The 21859-nt window shown below is 43.1% G+C and overlaps 1 protein-coding gene across 4 annotated transcripts in view; it reads right to left on the reverse strand.

Annotated features, from left to right (window-relative positions):
• Positions 1-21859, reverse strand: part of ryr2a (ryanodine receptor 2a (cardiac)) — a 587454-nt gene that overhangs the window by 277619 nt on the left and 287976 nt on the right. For all 4 annotated transcript variants that reach the window (XM_052011297.1, XM_052011295.1, XM_052011296.1 and 1 more), the window contains exon 25: positions 8436-8583. In XM_052011297.1, the coding sequence (XP_051867257.1) occupies positions 8436-8583 (148 nt within the window). The remainder of the gene's footprint in view (positions 1-8435; positions 8584-21859) is intronic.

The following is a 21859-nucleotide window of genomic DNA, read 5'->3' on the forward strand; positions in this document are numbered from 1 at the left end:
GTTGACCCTTCTCATGACTTATTTCTGCAAAGCAGTAGCATAAAACACAGAAGTAGGCTTTTTAGAACCACTGGGTGGGATCATTAAGTATGCTTGGAAGCTCTTCTTTAAGTAGTTAATGGTAGGCTTAGGATTCGTCTCCCAACACCTGTGGGAAGTGAAATTCTCGCACATGGAGACGTGAGGCTCTTTTCTCCCTGGATCCTCATAGCAATACTCAGGAGGTCGATCCACAGTTCTGGGCTTGGCAAACAAGGTGGACCAAATCTGCAGAAAAATGACGTCCTTCAATTTAGAAAGCACAGTTTTCACAGGAGACACAAGAGACTGCAGATGCTGGAATCTGGAGCAACAAACAATCTGCTGGAGGGACTCAGTAGGTTGAGCAGCATCTGTGGGAGGAAAGGAATAGTTGATGTTCCGGGTCAAAACCCTGCATCAGGACTGAGAGTGGAGAGGCAAGATGGCCAGCTTAGAGAGGAGAAGGGGCGAGGAAGGATTCAGAGGCGATTAGTGGACTGAGGAGGGGTGTAAGATGACAGGCAGGTAGTGCCAAGTAGGGGAGGTGAGTGGGGGTGAAGTTGGAAGACTGTGGCCCCCAAGTTGGCTCCATCTGTTGTTTTTACTTTTTCCTCTCTCCATCTGCCTTCATCTTCCCTTCACCCGCCACAGTCTTCCAACCCCCACTCACCTCCCCTACCTGGCACCATCTTCCTGTCATCTCACACCCCTCCTCAGACCACCACTCATAATCCTTTCTTGCCAATCCCCTTCTCCTCTCTATGCTGGTCATCTCACCTCTCCACTCTCAGTCCTGATGCAGGGTTTCAACCCAAATTGTTGACAAGTTTTCACAGTACTTGTGCATATGCTTTTGACTTTGACCTCCCACTCCTAAACAAAAAGAAGGGAAAATAAAGAACAGCTCGTCCTTTTGTTACCCTATCCATTTAGTACTGACTGAAAGTAAAACCTTGTGGGGAAGTGCTGAATTAAAGTCAAAGTGCCTCCGTGCCACAATCAACTTCAAGCCTGGAACAAACCAACCATCCCTTCTCATGCCAGCCTCAAATTGAACAACATCCAGATGTTTTCAACCATGTTGCATCTCTAATTAAGCTTTATCAAATCCACTTCTCTGTCCTAATTTTTTCACAGGATTTCAAATGATAATTTAATGCAGGAGGTCATTTGGTTAAAAAATGAGGCGTGTTGGAGGTGTGGTAAACAACATCAGGCATAAGACAGTATTTTGGAGACACAGGAGACTACAGATGCTGGAATCTGCATAAAACAGTATCTCAACTGGGTGCTTGTTAATTGTGTCTAAAAGGCAGACCATGTAAATGTAAATGAGGTTCTAACAATGTTGGAGCCAGATTGACTTAAACCAAACATTAAAGGTTTCCTCTTCCGATAATCACCAATAATATTTTGAGGAACAGTGCTGGAAACAATTGGAAAAGCTTGGCAGACCAGAAAGTAGGTTGAAATCAATCTCGATGCCATGGATAATCAAGCTTTTACAGCAGGCTCCAATTCGCAAAGACGTCGGCATAGCAGTTCTGATTACAGACATACTTCTGGTTCGGGAACATTTTATATCTTATGTCAGTGGCAGGGAGATAGATTGTGATAGAAACTGCAAATGTCTCCATCCATAACAGCTAATAGCTACTTATTAACACATGATTCCTTGCTATTTCTTCATTGCTATGAGTTATAGGCACTGTACATGGGAGGTTTCTTCTGCAAAATATCCACTTATTATTTTAGATTAGTCTGATCTTTTCTCTGATATTTGCTATGGTGTGCTTGACTTCTATTTACCATATCTCTAATATCTGTATGATTTTCTTTAAAAGAGACAAAGGAAACTGGAAAATCTTGAATCAAGCATGACGTGAGGGAACTTCTCCTTTATTTTTCAACAATAAGGTACCACAGTGGTGCAGCTAGTGGCCCGGACTTAATCTGGATCTGTGGCGCTGTCTGTGTGGAGTTCACACGTTATTCTGTCACAGCATGGGTTTCCTCTGGCTGCTTTGGTTTCCTCCCACACCCCAAAGACAGGTAGGTTGCCAGCTTAATTGGCCATTATAAATTGTCCCAAGTGTGCAGGTGAGTGGCAGACCCTTGGGAGAGTTGATGGGGATGTGGGAAAAATTAAAATAGGATGAGTGTAAATGGGCATGGAATTGATGAGTTGAAGGGCCTGTTTATGTGTCGCATGGCACTGTGTCTTCTCTCTTTAATTGAAAGAAGGGAATACTTTGCCGAGAAATTGGATTTCACCCTTACTTGGTTTGATAAATTGGTGTTATGCCTAGCGTATCACGAGGGTGGTTTTCACCCTGATTACGGCATTGGAACGTGACCTGCAACTGCCCGCAAGAGTCATAGCTGCCGTGGCTTTGCCACTGGGAATCATGGGAAGCAGGTCTCAGCCTTAAAGAACTCTCAACAGCAGCCACGATACAGCAGCTTAAAAGGCTGCCATGGAAGTGAGGGGAAACACAGGGGAACGGGAGGGGGAGCTCACGTCTTTCGTGTATGTGACCACAATCCCTGCCGCTGCAATCAAGTGCTTCCTTTCGCAAATCGTGCCAAGCCATTGTGAGGGGCAGACTCGTCCCTCTGCAAAGACCACAGAAGGCATCGCTATCAGACACTGCTGCAGTTTTTTATTTCAAAAATATACTTCATTCGTAATATATACAAGAAATATAATCAGTACAGAGAAGAAGGCATTTGGCATGTTGGCCTTCAGCAGTCAGGGCATTGTGTATAGCATTTGGGAAATTATGTTGCAGTTATATAAGATGCGGGTGAGGCCACACTTGAAGTATTGTGTACAATTTTAGTTGCCCTGTTGTAGGAAAGATGTTATTAAACTAGAAAAAGTGCAGAAAAGATCTACCAGGATGTTGTCTGGACTTGGGGGCCTGAGTTACAAGGAGAGGTTGCGCAGACTAGGACCTTATTCCCTGGAACGTTGGAGATTGAGGGGTTACCTGACAGAGGTATATAAGATCATGAGGAGCATAGACAGGGTGAAAGCACACAGTCTTTTTCCCAGGAAGGGGGTGCTAAAAACAACAGGGTATAGCTTTAAGATCAGAGGCGAGAGATTTAAAAGGTACATCAGGGGCAGCTTCTTCACGCAAAGTATTCTGCATATTTGGAATGAGCTGCCAGAAATAGTGGTTGAGGTGGGCACAATGACAACATTTAAAAGCCATCTAGATAAATACATGAATAGGGAAGGTTTAGAGGGCTAAGGGCCAAACACGGGCAGATGGGACTAGCTCACTGGGCAACACAGTCAGCATGGGCGAGTTGGGCTGAAGGGCCTGTTTCCATGCTGTATGAATCCATGACTCTTTGACTCTGTGACATCTTTCTCTACATTCATTGTGTCATCAAATCAATCCGTACACTACTGTGTATCAACGCCACTCACATTTCCTCCTTAAGCAGTATGCTCATGAAATGCTTTAGAAGCTGTTACACAGGGCCCAGCACATCAGTGTCCACTTGTGGCAGGACCCTAGACTGTGGTCCTTCCCCAGAAAGCTTTTGTGGTGGCTCCACCGAGCTTCAGTGTGTCCCTCAGCACGTACACCTGCACCTTGGAATGTACCAGTTCGCAGCATTCACTTACGGACATCTCCTCACACTGGAAAACCAACAAGTTTCAGGCAGACCAAACTGAGTCATTAAGCTTTCAGCAGCACTTGATGCTTGTCACATTTCCTGGGAACTGCCTGTAGATCATAGAGTCCTCTGTTACGCAGCCACTAGGGACTGTTCCATCTTTTTCCAGACCTTCTTGGCAAACGCATTGACTGAGGGGGGATGGACAATCATCTCATTTGCACTGCAGCCATCTCGAGGGCAGCATGTAGTGAGAATGAGACTCCAGCTGTGCAGGAAGGATCTGACACGGAGGGCCCCTCTCACTGCCAGCCAAGCAAGGTCTAGGTGCTTGTTTCTGAGTTTCTGGCAAGGAGGCATTCTGTCAAATGACTTTACCAGTCTGCTCAGGAAACCATCCCACAGGATCCACCCCACCTTTCTCCTACAGGGCTGCAGGACATTTAATGCTGACCACTGCCTGATGGACTTGTGAACGAAGATGTTTCTCTACAGAAACATAGCTGCAATATGTACTGTGAGACCAACAACAATGTGTGAAACATGCAGAGAATTAAAAACCTGGGCAGGCAGATGCATACAGTTATACATTGGTGTCCCATAACGCAACTGTTAATTTGCATATTGATGCCAACCTGCTGCAGGATTTGCTCCTTCTTTCACTGGGAGTTAAAAACAAAGCTCGTGGGCTGTATGTTATTGCTCGAATTTCCATCAGTAACCATAAGATGAGCTTGACACATTTATGATATCAAAAGCGACAGATAAGCTGAGTCACACCCACTCCAATATCGTGAGGGTGGGTTTTCAACAGATGATGATCACTCTTGTGTTAAAACTCATGTTAAAGAGTTCTAACATGCAATTTCCAGATTTCCTTCCCCGATGGATATTAATGATCCAGATGGGATTTTACGACAATGATTACTGAGACTGACATTTGATTCCAGATTTTTTCTGGCTCTCATTTCTTAAAAAAATCTTTTTGCTGATTTTTTACTACAAAAAAAATGCAGGGAGTTTACAAAGAGTTGCTGCACAGATATAAAAATAGAAAATGGCCATTTATTTCATTCCAAGAGGGGGAAAGTGTGAGTTGGCTATAAGCAGTCTTGGTTGGGCAAGGTCTGGAGTGTTATTCTCTGCTTTGATCACCCCAAGAATGATCAATTGGTTTTGGAGGAGGCACAGCACAGATTTAACAGGATGAGGCCATGGCATAAAAGTAAGGTATAATGACAGGGCCCTAGAAATTCCTTGAAGCCTCAAAAGCTATGTTAAATCAACATGGCACGAGGTCCCACATCTGTTTTCTCCCCCAATAATATTCTATTGCACACAGGGCACCGAGGGCTCATACACAATAGACAGAACTTACAAGTGCAAACGCACACAAAGAACCTCCTGCTCGCACCAAGCTCTGTCTTTATGATGGTAACAGAGGCGATCAGGTAGGTCATAGGTATAGGGCCATTAGATTGTGGCCATGATGAGGAGGACAGAGAGGGAAGGTGATACCTCAAGTTGGGATGTCAGGACTTCAAGGGTGATGGTGTCAAACTGTGCACTGAACAGCGTTCACATGTCCAGTGACCTCCATGTGTTTGTGTGTGCCTCATACACAAGGATCCAAACTGCACAGCCAGTACATTAAGGACCCAACAACTGGATTTTAGAGTAAATTGTTTCATGTAGCATTCAAAAGCATTGGTACACTGGTTTATTCTTGTCACATGTATCGAGATAAATGCTTCGTTTGCATGCCAGCCATGCAGGTCATATCATACATATGTACATTGAGGTAATGAAAAGAAAACAGAATGCAGAATACAGAATATCGTGTAGCAGATACAGAGAAAGTCCAGTGCCAGTAAACAAACAAAGTGTAAGGGCCATGACGAGGTAGATTAGGAGATCAAGAATTCATCTTTATCTTATGAGTCTGATAACAGCGGAGTAGCATTGCGCTACACAAATGTATTTCTAGGCCTGTTTATACTATATTCTCTTGAATTTAGAATGGGAAGTGGTGATCTGAATGAGGTGTTTAAAATAATAAAAAATTAATGGGTTGCATGAACTCTGGTGGGGAAATTTAGAGCAAGAAGGCACAATGAAATCTTTATGACTTTACCCACAAAGATTAATAGAAATCTGAAACTATCTCCTTCAAAGTATGTAGATGCAAGGCCAATTCAAACTTCCAGGATGGAGATTAGTAGATTTTTATTAAGTGATCAAGCAGCATAAATTAAAAAAAGGTAAACAGAGCTGAACTTCAATTCAGGGCTGACCTTATTCATGCACTGTTTAATTTACTGGATTAATATCCTGAGATCTGGAAAGTTTACCCAGAGGCACCAGCTTGAATTCCAACAAGGCATCTGGGGAATTTAACTTCAGGCAATTAAGTACGCCTGAAATAAAAAAAATTAAGTATCAGTAATATTGACTGTAAAACTAACAGATTGTAATAAGAATCCATCTGGTTCACTAATATCCTCTGGGGACTCTGCAGTCCTATCACATTTAGTCATGAATAATAGTGGACAATTCATCAAGCCAACAGGTAGGGAAGGCTACAAGGACATCCCCATTCTTAATGATGGTGGGCCCAGCATGTGAGTGCTAAAGGCCAAACCATTTGCAACTATGTTCAGCCAGAAGTGCCAATAGCTGATCCAACTCCTCCTCTTCCTGTGAACATCACCATCACAGAAGCCAACCTCCAGCCAATTTGATTCACTTCACATGATATCAAGAAATGACTGAGCCTACAGCAGAGACCACGAAACCAGACAACATCCCAGCGTGAATACTGAAGATTTGCACTCCAAAAACAGCTGCACCTCTATGCAAGCTGTTCCAGCGCCATTACAACACTGGCACCTAACCAACAATGGAAAATTGCCCAGGTGTTCCCTGTTCACGATAACAGGACAAATCCACACTAGCTAGTTACTGCCCAATCTATCTACTTTCAAGCATTAGCAAAGTGATGGAAACTGTCATTGACAGTGCTATCAAGCAGCACTTACTCATCAATAACTATCATCATCCAGAACAAAATACCCACTTGACAGGTACATGGATAGGAAAGGTTTAGAAGGGTATGGGCCAAATGCTGGCAAATAGGACTATCTTGGTCAGCATGGACTAGTTCGGCCGAAGGGCCTGTTTCCATGCTGTATGACTCTATGACTGGCATCTGATTAACCAACCTGAATGTTCACTCTCTCTACCACTGGCACACTGAGGCTACAATGTACACAGTGTACAAAATCCACCATAGTTCCTCACCAAGACTATTCCGACATCACCTCCAATTTTACAACCTCTACCATGAGGAGAAACAAAAGGAGCAGGTGCATGGGAGTGCCACCACCAGCGGGTGGCCCTGCAAGCTGCACATTATGCTGACGTGGAAATATACTGCCAGTCCTTCATCGTCATCATGTTCGAATCCTGGAACTGCCTTCTGACAGCACGTGAGGAGGACCATGATTAGAAGGCCTGCAGCTCACCAGCACTTTCTCAAGGGCAGCCTGGGAAGGGAAATAATTGCTGGCCTTGCCATTGTTGAATGCCCAAATTCCAAAAGCAGATTTAAATAAAACATAACTCCAGAATCTGGGGACTTTAACTTCAAGCAATTTAGTACACCTGAAAGAGAAAAAGTAAGCATTGGTGACGTTGACTGTAAAACTAACAGATTGTAATAAGAACCCATCTGGTTCACTGATGTCCTTCAGAGAAGTAAATCTGCTCTGGGCGCAACAACCAATGGATGCGATCAAAGCTCTGCTGTCTTACCACAGAGCCTCCAATGTGGTTGACTCATGCCCTCTGTTAATGGCACAGCAGGCCAGTCAGATGATTGGTCCAGATAAAGGGTCAGAATCAGAATCAGGTTTATTATCACTGACATATGTCGTGAAATTTGTTGTTTTGTGGCAGCAGTACAGTGCAAGACATAAAGACATAAAAATTACAATAAGTTACAAAAATAAATAAATAGTGCAAAAGAGAAATAACAAGGTAGTGTTCCTGGGTTCATGGACCATTCAGAAATCTGGTGGTGGAGGGGAAGAAGCTGTTCCTGAAACATTGAGTGTGGGTCTTCAGCCTCCTGTACCTCCTCCCTGATGGTAGTAACAAGAAGAGGGCATGTCCTGGATGACGAGGGTCTGGACCTGAAATGTCAGCTGTCTATTTCCCTCCATGGATGCTGCCTGACCTGCTGAGTTCCTCCAGCGCTTTATGTCTCACTCCAGGTTCCAGCATCTGCAGTCTCTTGTGTCTCCACGTATCAAATATCGCTGCTAATCAGCTGGCTTTGTCAGAGGTTCCTGAATGTATATCTGTCATTTGATATAATTAATCTATAGTTTATATGTAGACTGCAGAAATGTCTACCTATCAGTCAGTTGCTGGCTTTGACCAACAATTTATTTCTCAATAATTTTCTGAGTTAGGCCCTGCTGAAGGAGAAACTCAAATATGGGTGCACATGCTTTTCTAAAGGTGATGCAGAAAAGTTTACGATCACCTCCTAACAATCAGCTCAAGCGCAATAACAGCAGAGACCTGACATCTAATTTGCAACCAGATTCTCAGTTCAGTTTCAGTGCAGGAAGCAATGAGGAAAGAGGGAACAGCTGTTAACAAAATACACACCAACCAAACATATACAGCAAATGGCTTCACCTGCAAAGACAAAGCTGACAATCCTTCATTTTGAATGCATAATCTTGTATGAAGAAAGAAATGACACATACCATGATCTTGGTCTGGTGCCTCCAGATTATAACCATACCCAAGAAGCGTGCGAACTGCTTCACGCAAGCTGTCTTTGTTCGACTTTTTAGTGCGCTCATCCAACAGGGTATATGGAACTAGGCGAGGGTTTCTTCTGTTTTTGACATCCTGTAATAAAATAAACACCAGTGTTGCCTGTGGTAACTTTTGGGATTTGGTGTCATGCATGTCACACTCATTAATTAGTTTTTGCATTGGGGAGGGGTTGAGGAAGAAAGTTGCCCAAGTGTGATTCATTACAGGGAGATGAGGTGTGATGTGTGATTAAGTGCTAATTGCAAACGAGTTCTCATCAGATCCAATCTGCTCACAAGTCTACATGAGGCAATAAGATAATTGTTTGCAATACATGAGACCCTGGGGCAGCAGTATGCGGCAGCATGCTGATGTTGGGATGAAAAACCTGATGATGCTGGAGGAACTCAGCGGGCTAGGCAGCATCCCTGGAGAAAAGCAGGTGGTCAACATTTCGGGTCAGGACCCTCCTTCAGGACTGACGATAGGAAAAGGGGAAGCTGAATATATAGGAGGGGAAAGCAGAGCAGTGATAGATGGACAAAAGAGAGGAGGTGGGGTGGGCACAAGGTGGTGATAGGTAGACGCAGGTAAGAGATGGTAACTTTCCTCCACCCGATGGGAGAGGAGAAGAGAGAATGTCTGGGGTGGGTGAGGTAATTGTCCTGAGCTGCTCTTCAACCCAGACCAGAGGGCTGGCACTGGGGATGGCACACTCACCTGGGGAAGGCAGGTCATTAGCAGACCATTGGGGAAGTGTATGGGAGTTCCCCTGAAAGCTAAGTTAGTTTAGGCAGCACCCAAATATTCCCAATAAACCAGAAGGTCCCATCTGTTATTTTCCAGTTATATTGGGTCAGCTGCTCTGAGTTTACCAGAGGGCAGTTCAAATCAACCTTTCCAACGCTGAGTCAGAATCAGAATCAGATTTATTAATACTGACGTATGATGTGAAATTTGTTGTTTTGTGGCAGTAGTACAGTACAAAGACATAAAAATCCATAAATTACAGAAATAGTGCAAAAGAAAAGGAATAATGAGGTAGTGTTCATGGATCATTCAGAAATCAGAAATCATTCAGAAATCTGCTGAATCATTGAGGGTGGGTCTTCAGGCTCCTGTACCTCCTCCCTGAGGTAGTAATGAGAGAAGGACATGTCCTGAATGGTGAGGGTCCTAAATGATAGATGCTGACTTCTTGAGGCACCGCCTCTTGAAGATGTCCTCGATGGTGGGGAGGGTTGTGCCTGTGGAAGGGTTGTCCCTCTGCAGCCTCTTGCAATCCTCCATACCAGGCTGTGATGCAACCAGTCAGAATGCTCTCCACTGTACATCTATAGGAATTTGCAAGAGTCTTTGGTGACATACCAAATCCCCTCAAACTCCTAATGAGGCAGAGCCCCGAGCATGCCTTCTTTGTGAGGCATCAATGTGTTGGGCCCAGGATAGATCCTATGAGATGCTGACGCCAAGGAATTGGAAAATTAACCAGGAGATCAATTGCTGGTCTCTCTACAGGAAATCCTGCTGAAAAAACCAAGGTTCTGAAATGTCCCCACAGAGAGTCATAGCTTCCCACCACCTAGACTCCTGAAAAAAAATATCACTTGGACAGGGTGCTGATCCTTTGTCTTCATGAAATTAAGAGGAATTTGGGGGAAAAAATGGGGAAAAAAATTATGCAACTTCAAGCCAAACTTCCACCAGCAAACTTATGCCAATAATTAATCTCCAAAGGAGCTTGTCAACAAGGCTCCCTTCCACAACCCAACAGGAGTCAACAGCTGAGGTGTTGGACATAGAAAAGCCCACAGGATTCCAATATGATTTCAAGGGCTAAGTATTCCCCTGTATTTCTTTGGTGAATATGCAGTATTAAAAAGAACAATCTTGCATTTATTTAATCCCCTTCACAACACCCCAAACCAATACAGCCAATAAAGTAGTTCTGAAGTGCAGTTTCCAGCATTACGGCTTTGCATTTGTTATAATGGTTGAAGAAAAGATAGAAGAACTCTCTTGGCTTTTTTCCATTATTTTCTGAGAGAACAGATGACTTTTATTAAACATCTACACTGATCTGAAAGAGGCTGCCAGGAGTTCAGCACTCGCTTACTGCGGTACTGAATGTACACAACTCTCTGGTGAACCCACAATCAGTTGGTTCACTTCCTACTAATGAACCAGGAGTTTAAAATACCCCTTTAAAATTTCAACAAAGTGACGTTCATTTAACCTTCCCAAAAATTGGAAAAATATATCCAATTGTTTAGGTTTCTCTGTCTAATTAATGCAGCAAAGTCATTTTTTTACAACCTAAACACCATGCATTGAAAATTCAATCTGGTTCTTCAGCAAGTTACACCTTTCTGGAAGATACATCTGTCTCAGCATGCAATTCCCTACAACCTGTTAATGAGCTGTAAATGGGATATCAGGAGGCATCTCTCTCATTCATAATATGTTGAAGAATACCAGCTTTATTTAAGCTTCACCTAATATCTCTGAAAATATCACTTTTCTCATTGGAGTAATAAAAAGGAACATACTGTGAGTGTGGGAGCCCATCAGACATTAGCAATGATGTTTAGTCAACAGCCATGGTTTCGAAGGCTATTATTTGTCATGATCAGGACCTACACAGGAATTTATAATCACCAACTTTGGAAGGGTTTGTACACTTGCAGGCTTGGCCTTAATATCCCAGGAAAATATATGCGGGCACATCCATAATCTCGTGTTGGTATATCTTGTTAAGATGTTTGTTGGGTTTGGGGGGGGGACGGGATGGTGGGGACGGGATGGGGAGGATTGTGCTCCCAGGAACTGTTTTGTATAATCTCTGTAAACAGTGTGTTCAGTACCAGAAAATGGATGGTTGTCAGTAGAACCTTAGTAGTATTTGCTACAGCTTGCATCACAAATGCTTTTCAAATCATAACATTTGGTCCAATGTGCTCTGAAATAATTTAAAAATATCTCCTACAACAAATGTTATTTCATGCTCTGGGCACTTCAGCCCACAGAATAAATGTCCCTCTCTTTGTGTGGAGGTGAGTTGTCAATACTACAGGAATATGAAAATGCTGAAACCAAACTGCTGCAGATGCTGGAAATACTGAGCAGGTCAGGCAGCATTTACGGAGGGAGAAACAGAGTTAACATTTCAGGTTGAAGACTTTTCATCCAAACACCATCTGAAAATGCTTTCTGTGCCTTTCTAAGGAGACATAATTCTGTAGTCCAGATGTACATGGTATCAAAAAGATGTTATTAGTAATGGAACAACCAGTAATGAGGTTTCAAATATCCTCAGCATTGACAACTGAGGCTGGCAGATGCTTTGTGCAAGACGTTCCTGTCAGAATGGAGACCCCTTAATGGATGATTCATTGGCAATTTCAATATACCATGCTTCTGGATTTTTGTGACTGTTGAACAAAGGTTGTAGGTTGTACCTGTTTCCCCCATCGCCAATATTTTCACCCAGAAATGATCATCAGCTTGAGCCAACCTAATTTAAATCTGTATTTTTTTATTGTACAATTTGCAGATGAAAATTGGTGTTAATGAATCCCATTCTTTGTATTTTGTGTCTCCCCCATAAGATGCTTTCCCATCTTTCTTCCTGTCATCAGTAAATTTTGCGCCAAGAAACTTATTCCCTTCATCCATGTCATTGGAATAAAGTATGACCTTACTTTCAATGGCATTCTACTCATTACAGTTTGTTAACCTAAAAATGACCCATTTAGTTTGACTCTATTTTCTGTTTGTTAGTCAGTCCTCAATCCAAGCTAATATATACCCATCAACTCCATGAGCTTGTAACCTTTTCAGTTGGCCATGATGGATCACATACTTTGTAGTCTTTATTCTAAGAAGTAATCTATCTAATCTCATTGTACATAACAAGATGCAAGATATTGTGGTCCCAGGTTGCTTCCACATGTATTGTTCTAAGAACCTGTACATGCAATAAATTCATCCTGAAATTTACCTATCCAATTTGATTTATCCAATCTTTCTTAAGATTTATGAAGTCACCCACAAATTTTGCAATACCTTTCTTAGAAGCCCTCATTATTTCTGATTTACAATCTAAAATACAGCATTGCTATGTTTTTGGGGAAGGGTGAGGGGATGGGGGGGGGGGGGGGGGCGGGAAGAGGACCAATAGACTACTCCTACATTGACTTTCGAATGTTGGTTCTTATCATCCTAATCTTCCAAGCCAAGATCATAAACTCACAACTGAACTAGTCTCTTATTTTATTCACAGAGCTATCCGATTTTGTATTGATTTTTTTTCATATTCATTCAAGGGATGTGGGCTTCGCAGGCTGAACCAGCATTTAAATTGCACATCCTAGTTGCCCTTGAGAAGGTGGCAATGAGCTGCCTTCTTGAACCGCTGCAGTCCTTGAGGTGTGGGTATCCCCACAATGCTGTTAGGGAGAGAGTTCCAGGATTTTGACCTAGTGACAGTGAAGGAATGGAGAGATACTTCCAAGTCAGGATGGTGTATGGCTTGGAGGAAACTTCTGGGGGTGGTGTTCCCATGCATTTGCTGACCTTGTCCTTCTAGCTGGTAGAGGTTGCTACAGTGCATCCTATAGATGGTACAAATGGCGCTACTGTCTGTCGGTGGTGGAGTGAGTGAATGGTTGTGGATGAAGTACCTATCAAGTGGGCTGCTATGTCCTGTAATGATAGAGTCAGAATACTACAGCATGGAAACACCTCAACTTATACAATGAGTGGTCAGACCCTGGGGAGTGTTGTAGAACAGTAGGACCACGGAGTATATGGTTCTCTAAAAGTGGCGTTGCAGGTAGACAGCATGGTGAAGAAGGCTTTTGCCATGCTGGCCTTCATCAGTCAGGGTATTGAGTATAGAAGTTGGGATGTCATGTTGCAGTTGTACAAGACGTTGGTGAGGCTGCATTTGGAATATTGTGTTCAGTTTTGGTCACTCTGTTGTAGGAAAGATGCCATTAAGCTGGAAAGAGTGCAGAGGGGGTCTACGAAGATGTTGCTGGGACTTGAGGGACTGAATTATGGAGAGAGGTTGAGTAGGTTGGGACCTTTTTCATTGGAGCGTAGGAGAATGAGGGGTGATCTTATAGACATGTATAAAATTATGAGGGCCAGAAATAGGGTGAATGTACTCAGTCTTTTTCCCAGGGTTGGGGAATCAAGAACAAGAGGACATAGGTTGAAGGTGAGAGGGGAGAGATTAAAAAGGGGTAACTTTTCACCCAGAAAGTGGTCAGTATATGGAATGAGTTGCCAGAGGAAGTGGTTGAGGCAGGTAGATTAACAACATTTAAAAGGTGCTTGGACAGGAAGGGTTTAGGCCAAACGCGGGCCGAAAGGGACTCACTTAGATGGGAATCTTGGTTGGCATGGATCAGTTGGGTCAAAGGGCCTGTTTCCGTACTGTATGACTCTAAGTCCTACCCTGGTTTGACTTCCCAAAATGCAACACTTCATACTTACCTGAATTGAAAGCCATTTGCCAATCCTGGGTCCACTTACCAAGCTGATCAAGATTCCCCTGTAATTTTTGATAACCTGATGTCAAATTTCTTGAGTGTTGTTGAAGCTGCACTCATCCAGGCAAGTAGAGAGTGTTCCATCACACTCCTCACTTGAGCCTTGTAGAGTTAGGAGGTGAGCTTTCTGCTGTCTCCAGTATAAAAGGGATTGGATAAGAAAATTCATTGTGCAGGGCCATTTCTAGGGACTGACAGCAGCTGTTTTATGTGTTGACAGAGTGCCCAGATTGTACAGGCTCTCTCATCACCTCCAAATGGATGAGATCAAAGCTGACCGCCAATGAACTTGTTAGCAGAGAGCAAAACTTGAAATGGGAAAAGCCATGCATCCAATCATAGAAAGGGGAAGGCAACAGCTTCTGTCACATCCAACAGGAAGTGACAAGGGAGACCACAGGATCCAAGCGGTGTGTTAACACATGAAAGAGGTGCTGCCAGTCTCCAGCAACGGCTGAGCTCACCGAGCTGGTCAGGCTGCAGTCCTGAGCCCAGCATCATAGCAGTGAGTACCACACCACTCACCCCAGCTTACCCAACACCAGCCCACACAGACAACCTCTCCATACGGAGCTGTGGGAGATTCATTGCTGGATTCACGCCAGATTCCCTGAACAGTAGCACACAGGAACAGGGAGGGCAGGAGTTCACACCAGGTTCCCAGAATAGCAGCATGCTACAGTAAGGAGCACAGAGTTGGTGTCAGGTTCCCAGCACAGCAACACTGACAGAAAAACGTATCTCTATATATAATCACATAATGACACCTTTTGGCTTTGATTCCATTAGCACTCTTATTCTTGGGAGCACATCCTGTGCATTAAGTGAGGTACCAGTGCATTAGTCAAGTAAACCTTCTCTGAACTACTTCCAAAGCATTAACATCCATTCTTATATGAGACAAATACTGTACACAGTACTCCAGATGTAGTCTTACCAATGCCTTGAAAAGAGAAGCATTACCTCTGTATTTTTGTACTCAGTTCCCTTAACAATAAACAATAATATTGTGTTAGCTTTGCTAATTACTTGTAGTACTAGCCCTTTTGTGAATCATGCAAAACATGCACCAGGACATTCAGATCCATTTGCATCTCAGAAATAATGAGCTTCTTTGTTTTTCCCTGTCTGAATGTACAATTTTGCATTTTCCCACATTACGCTGATTTAGACTCATTTAATCTATCTAGATCCTTTGGTAGCTTCTTTATATCCTCTTCACAACCTATTTTCCTGTCAATCAATGTGTCATCAGCAAATTTAGCAACCAGAAGTTTGGTGTCTTCATCCAAGTCACTTACATAACTTATAATAAGTTGATACCCCAGCACCAATCCCTATGGCACAACAGTTATTACAACTTACCAATCAGAAAAAGAACCACTTACGCCTACTCTGTTTCCTGTTGACCAATGAACAAAACAGTTAAAAATATTGGTTTATTGCCACTTGTACCGAGGTACAGTGAAAACTTGTCTTGCATACTGTTGGTGCAGATCAATTCATTACACAGTGCATTAAGGTAGTACAGGGTAAAAACAATAATACAGAGTAAAGTGTCACAGGTACAGGGAAGTGCAGTGCAGGTAGACTATAAGGTGTAAGGTCATAACAAGGTAGATTGTGAGGTCAAGAGTCCATCTCATGCTATAAGGGAACCGTTCAATAGTATTATAACAGCAGGATAGAAGCTGTCCTTGAGCCTGGTGGTATGTGCCCTCAGGTTCCTGTATCTTCTGCCTTATGGGAGAAGGGAGAAGGGAGAAGAGAGAATGTCCCGGGTGAGAGGGGTCTTTGATTATGTTGGCTGCTTCACTGAGGCAGCGAGAAGTATAGAATCCATGGAGGGGAGGTTGGTTTCCATGATGTGCTGAGCTGTATCCACTACTCTCTGCAGTTTCCTGTGGTCCCGGGCAGAGCAGTTACCGTACCAAGCCATGATGCATCCAGATAGGATGCTTTCTATGGTGCATTGATAAAAATTGGTGGGGGTTAAAGGGGACGTGCCAAATTTTGTTAGCCTCCTGAGCAAGTAGAGGTGCTGGTAAACTTTCTTGGCCATGGTGTCTACGTGGTTGGACCAGGACAGGCTATTGGTGACGTTCACTCCTAGGAACTTGAAGCTGTTAACCCTCTTAACCTCAGCACTCTTGATGTAGACAGGCACATGTGCACTGCCCCCTTTCCTGAAGTCAATATCATGGAGGTAGAGCCAAGAGCAGAGTGCTCTCTTCCTTGAATTCCTATGGTACCTGGTTTAATTCTGCCAACAATCTGGATACGAGAAGAACGAAGTCCCAAGGTCAACACAATTGAAGTGAAGACCTCCAGGATCTCAAGATAAGGGAGAGCTTCAAAGTGCAAAGTGTCTAGCCCTGCCATCTTATGAAGGAGCTTAATAGTTTTCATCAACACTCTGGACAAGGCAGTGTTTGTGATTACCAGATGTGCAATAGAACCATGGAACCATAGAATAATACGGCACAATACAGGCCCTTCAAACCACACCAAAGACTATCTAACCCCTTCCTCCCACATATCCCTCTATCTTAAATTCCTCCATATGCTTATCTAACAATCTCTTGAACTTGTCCAATGTATCAACCTCCACCACCACCCCAGGCAGCGCATTCCATGCACCAACCGCTCTCTGGGTGAAAAAGCTCCCTCTGACATCTCCCTTGAACTTCCCACCCATTACCTTAAAGCCATGTCCTCTTGTTTTGAGCACTGGTGCCCTGGGAAAGAGGCGCTGGCTGTCCACTCTATCTATTCCTCTCAATATCTTGTATACCTCTATCATGTCTCCCCTCATCCTCCTTCTCTCCAATGAGAACAGCCCTAGCTCCTTTAGTCTCCATACTCTCCATAATCCATACTCTCTAATCTAGGCAGCATCCTGGTAAATCTCCTCGGCACCCTTTCCAATGCCTCCACATCCTTCCTATAATGAGGCAACCAGAACTGGACACAGTACTCTTAAGTGTGGCCTAACCAGAGTTTTGTAAAGCTGCATCATCACTTCACGGCTCTTAAACTCGATCCCCCGACTTATGAAAGCTAACGTCCCATAAGCTTTCTTAACTACCCTATCTACCTGTGAGGCGACCTTCAGTGATCTGTGGATATGAAACCCCAGATCCCCCTGCTCCTCCACACTGCCCAGAATCCTGCCATTTACCTTGTACTCCGCCTTGGAGTTTGTCCTTCCAAAGTGTACCACCTCACACTTCTCTGGATTGAACTCCATCTGTCACTTGTCAGCCCAGCTCTGCATCCTATCAATATCCCTCTGCAAACTTCGACAGCCCTCCACACTATCCACAACACCACCGATCTTTGTGTCATCTGCAAACTTGCTAACCCAGCCTTCCACCCCCTCATCTAAGTCGTTAATAAATATCACAAAAAGTAGAGGTCCCAGAACCGATCCCTGTGGGACACCACTAGTCACAGCCCTCCAATCCGAATGCACTCCCTCCACCACAACCCTCTGCTTTCTACAACCAAGCCAATTCTGAATCCACACGGCCAAGCCTCCCTGGATCCCTTGGCCTCTGACCTTGTCAAACGCCTTACTAAAATCCACGTAGACCACATCCACTACACTACCCTCATCAATCTTCCTGGTCACCTCCTCAAAGAGCCCTATCAGGCTTGTGAGGCAAGATCTTCCCTTCACAAAGCCATGCTGACTGTCCCTAATCAGTCCATGATTCTCTAAATGCTCATAGATCTTATCTCTTAGAATCCTTTCTAACAGCTTACCCACCACAGACGTAAGGCTCACCGGCCTGTAATTCCCTGGACTATCCTTAATACCTTTCTTGAATAAGGGGACAACATTCGCCACCCTCCAATACCATCCCCATGGACAACGAGGATTCAAAGATCCTAACCAACGGTTCAGCAATCTCCTCCCTTGCCTCACGAAGCAGCCTGGGGAATATTCCGTCAGGCCCCGGGGACTTATCTGTCCTAATATTTTCTAATAACTCCAACACATCCTCTCTCTTAATATCTACATACTCTAGAACATTACCCTCACCTACACTGTCCTCAGCATCATCAAGACCCCTCTCCTTGGTGAATACTGAAGAGAAGTATTCATTGAAAACCTCACCCACTTCCACAGCTTTCAGGCACATCCTCCCACCTTTGTCTTTAATACTTTTTATAGGAAAGATTCTAGAGCTCCAAATTATTTGATGTTTATTTAGTCCGGAGTATCTCAACGGAAAGGACCAGAAATATAAGGTTCCTCTAGGTTCAGACAAGAATTTGCCAATGACTATCAGAGGTAGAGACATAAGCTGGAAACATATGCTGAAAGAACACTCTTTTCAACAAATTGTGCAAGGGGGAGAAATTTCAACTCAGATAAATCTACCTCTGGAATAAAAAGAGAAAATGTTGCAACATTTTCTGATTAACTGATTCTCTTTATACAGTCTCTGTATAAAGAGAATCAGTTAACATTTCAGGTCTGGGATCCTGCAAGAGATGCCACCTAACCTGCTGGGTGTTTCCTGCATTTTCTGTTTTTTTTAATTTCAGATTTCCAGCATCTGCAGTTGTTAATTTTCACAGATAGATCCCCAGAGTATAATTTCAGATTTCCAGCATCTGCAGTTGTTAATTTTCACAGATAGATCCCCAGAGTATGAAATAAAACAGAAAATGTCAGAAATATTCAGTCAGTCAGGCGGCATCTGTGACACGAGTAAAAGTGTCAACGCCTCAGACCAATGACCACTCGTCAGATCTCTGAAGCTATCCATCACAGGACTCAACCTAAACAGGTTGTTGCTGGGATGGATGGAGGTGACAGTAGACGCACACAGACACTGTAGGAAATGGATTTTTTTTCCAGTTCTCAGTTGCTAATAATATTTTTTGTTCAACATTATGAAAAATGTCATAACACACAAATGCAATTCTTCACAGTACTGGGTTACGTTTTACTGCCCTGTTCTATTTTTGTCAAAAGTGCAATAGAAGATGACTTTTAACATTTCTTAATCAAATAGAGCATAATTTTAATGGAGATTAGTCTTATAAAGATGAATGGCACATCATTCTAATATTTCAAGTCCTTTAAACTATAATCTTGAAGGTACTTTCTATGTCCTAATCTTTCCTTGTTGTCAAATAAATAATTTGCCTCATTGAAACACTGCAGCTTTTTCTTGTATTTGAAAGATCTTATTTTAAGCCAGCAATAAATATTAATATGTACAATTTATCAAAGCATTTCTCACATATAAATTCCTGTGTCTCCTCATTTCTACTCCAGGATCCGATAAATCACCGGTGTCCACCTTGGGAAAAACAATTTCATTTTGAGCAGATTGGGTAGAATTCAAAATGTAATACATGATTCATTTGAACATAATTATCTCTAGGAACAAGTAAAAGGCATTAGGTCCACCTAACCTTTCTTTCTTTATTAATATCAAACCCACAAGTCTGTCTTTTCACTGTGTCCATTAATCACTTCCCTTTAGAAACTCATCTAATTAACCCTCAAAGCCACTTATACTGCCATTTGAATGCCCTTTCCCAATAACATTGACAATTATTTAGTACAACGTGATAGAACAAGAAAAAAAATGCCCTTGGTATTGGTATTGGTTTATTATTGTCACTTGTACTGAGGTACAGTGAAAAGCTTGTCTTGCAAACCGATCATACAGGTCAATTCATTACACAGTGCAGTTACATTGAGTTAGTACAGAGTGCATTGAAGTAGTACAGGTAAAAACAATAACAGTACAGAGTAAAGTGTCACAGCTACAGAGAAAGTGCAGTGCAATAAGGTGCAAGGTCACAACAAGGTAGATCGTGAGGTCATAGTCCATTTCATTGTATAAGGGAACTGTTCAATAATCTTATCACAGTGGGGTAGAAGCTGTCCTTAAGTTTGGTGGTACGTGCCCTCAGGTTCCTGTATCTTCTACCCAATAGAAGAGGAGAGAAGAGAGAATGACCCGGGTGGGTGGGTCTTTGATTATGCTGGCTGCTACACCAAGACAAGGAGAGGTAAAGACAGAGTCCGAGGAGGGGAGGCTGGTGTCCGTGATGCGCCGGGCTGTGTACACAACTCTCTGCAGCTTCTTGCAGTCCTGGGCAGAGCAGTTGCTGTACCAAGCCGTGATACATCCAGATAGGATGCTTTCTATGGTGCTTTGGTAAAAGTTGGTGAGAGTCAAAAGGGACAAACCAAATTGCTTTAGCCTCCTGAGGAAGTAGAGGCGCTGGTAAGCTTTCTTGGCCATGGCATCTACGTGATTTGACCAGGACAGGCTGTTGGTGATGTTCACTCCCAGGAACTTGAAGCTGTCAACCCTCTCAACCTCAGCACCATTGATGTAGACAGGTGCATGTGCACCGCCCCCTTTCCTGAAGTCAATGACCAGCTCTTTTGTTGACATTGAGGGAAAGGTTGTTGTCATGACACCATTCCACTAAGCTCTCTATCTCTTTCCTGTACTCCGACTCATCGCCTTATGGTTAATGCAGGTGTAGGCAAATTGGAGTTAATCTCAGAAAGGAACAAGGGTCTGAAGGTTTTCATTTAATTTCCCACCATGCTATGGTACCCTTATTTGATGGTGAACAGTGGTGAATCTGGTTGAGACAAAACTCTGACCTCTGCATCAGAAGATTAAAGGCATCATTCAGAGATACGAGCCTAAAATGCAGGCTGACACTGACACTGTGGGACATGCTTAGAAGTGTCATCTCTTCAAAGAGATGTTCCACCAAGGTCCTGCTTTACTTTTCAGTGCACAAACTAAGATCATTATTTAAGGACTAAGAAGGCAGTTGTCCCAAATGTCTACTTAACCAAAATGCGAAAGTATGGAATTAGAGGTCATTTACCTCACTGTATTCTTGGGGACTTTGCTGACTGCCATATCCCATGCATTACAAAACTTTTGGAAGTGCTTCATTGATTTAAAGCATTTTGGAAGATGCTATGAGAAAGGTTACACAGAAGTGCAAGTAATTAAGTCCGACTTTGCTTCGTTCTGATCATTTAAGTAGAAATTCTCCAAGTTTCACACATGAGGTGGCACCAAGACATCTTTCAATTTCCGGCTTTCTCATGTTCTGGGTGGCACCACAGTGCAGTAGTTAGTGCTGCTGCCACTCAGCTCCAGCAACCCAGTTTCAATCCTGATCTCAGGTGCCATCTATATGGAATTTGTACGTTCCTCTGTGGCCTCATGGGTTTTCCCTTTGGTGCTCCGGGTTCCTCCCACATCCCAAAGACCCGCTGTCGGTAGGTTAATTGATACATTACCCCTAGGGTAGGTGAGTGGCAGGAGAATCCGGGGGGGTAGTTGAGAGAGAAGTTACAGGGAAATAAATGGAGGGATGGGACTCACAGGAATATTCTGAGAACAGTCTTGGTCTTGACGGGCCAAATGGCCTCCTTCTATGTCAAAAGAAAATTTGAAAATATTTTATAGTTTTCTTGTTTTCTTTTATATGGGAGGAGTAGGAAAAATGCCCAGTTTAGATTATGATTACCGGAGAGGAAATCATCATATTTTTCAGAGGAATCATTGCCTCTTACCTCTTGATGGTTCTTAATCAGATTCCTGTTATCATTTCAACCTAGTTCCTTGTGTGTGGACCATTTATAAGAACACATAAATTAGGAGTAGGAGTAGGACCATCAGCTCTGCCAGTTAATAAAATCACAGCTGATCTGACTATAATCTCAGCTCTGCATTTCAGCCTACCAGTGGTAACCTTTTACACTTTGCTTATCAAACATCTGTCTTCTTCTGCCCAAAAAT

This window comes from Pristis pectinata, chromosome 3 (assembly GCF_009764475.1).
Source record: "Pristis pectinata isolate sPriPec2 chromosome 3, sPriPec2.1.pri, whole genome shotgun sequence".
Classification (NCBI taxonomy): Eukaryota; Metazoa; Chordata; class Chondrichthyes; order Rhinopristiformes; family Pristidae; genus Pristis; species Pristis pectinata.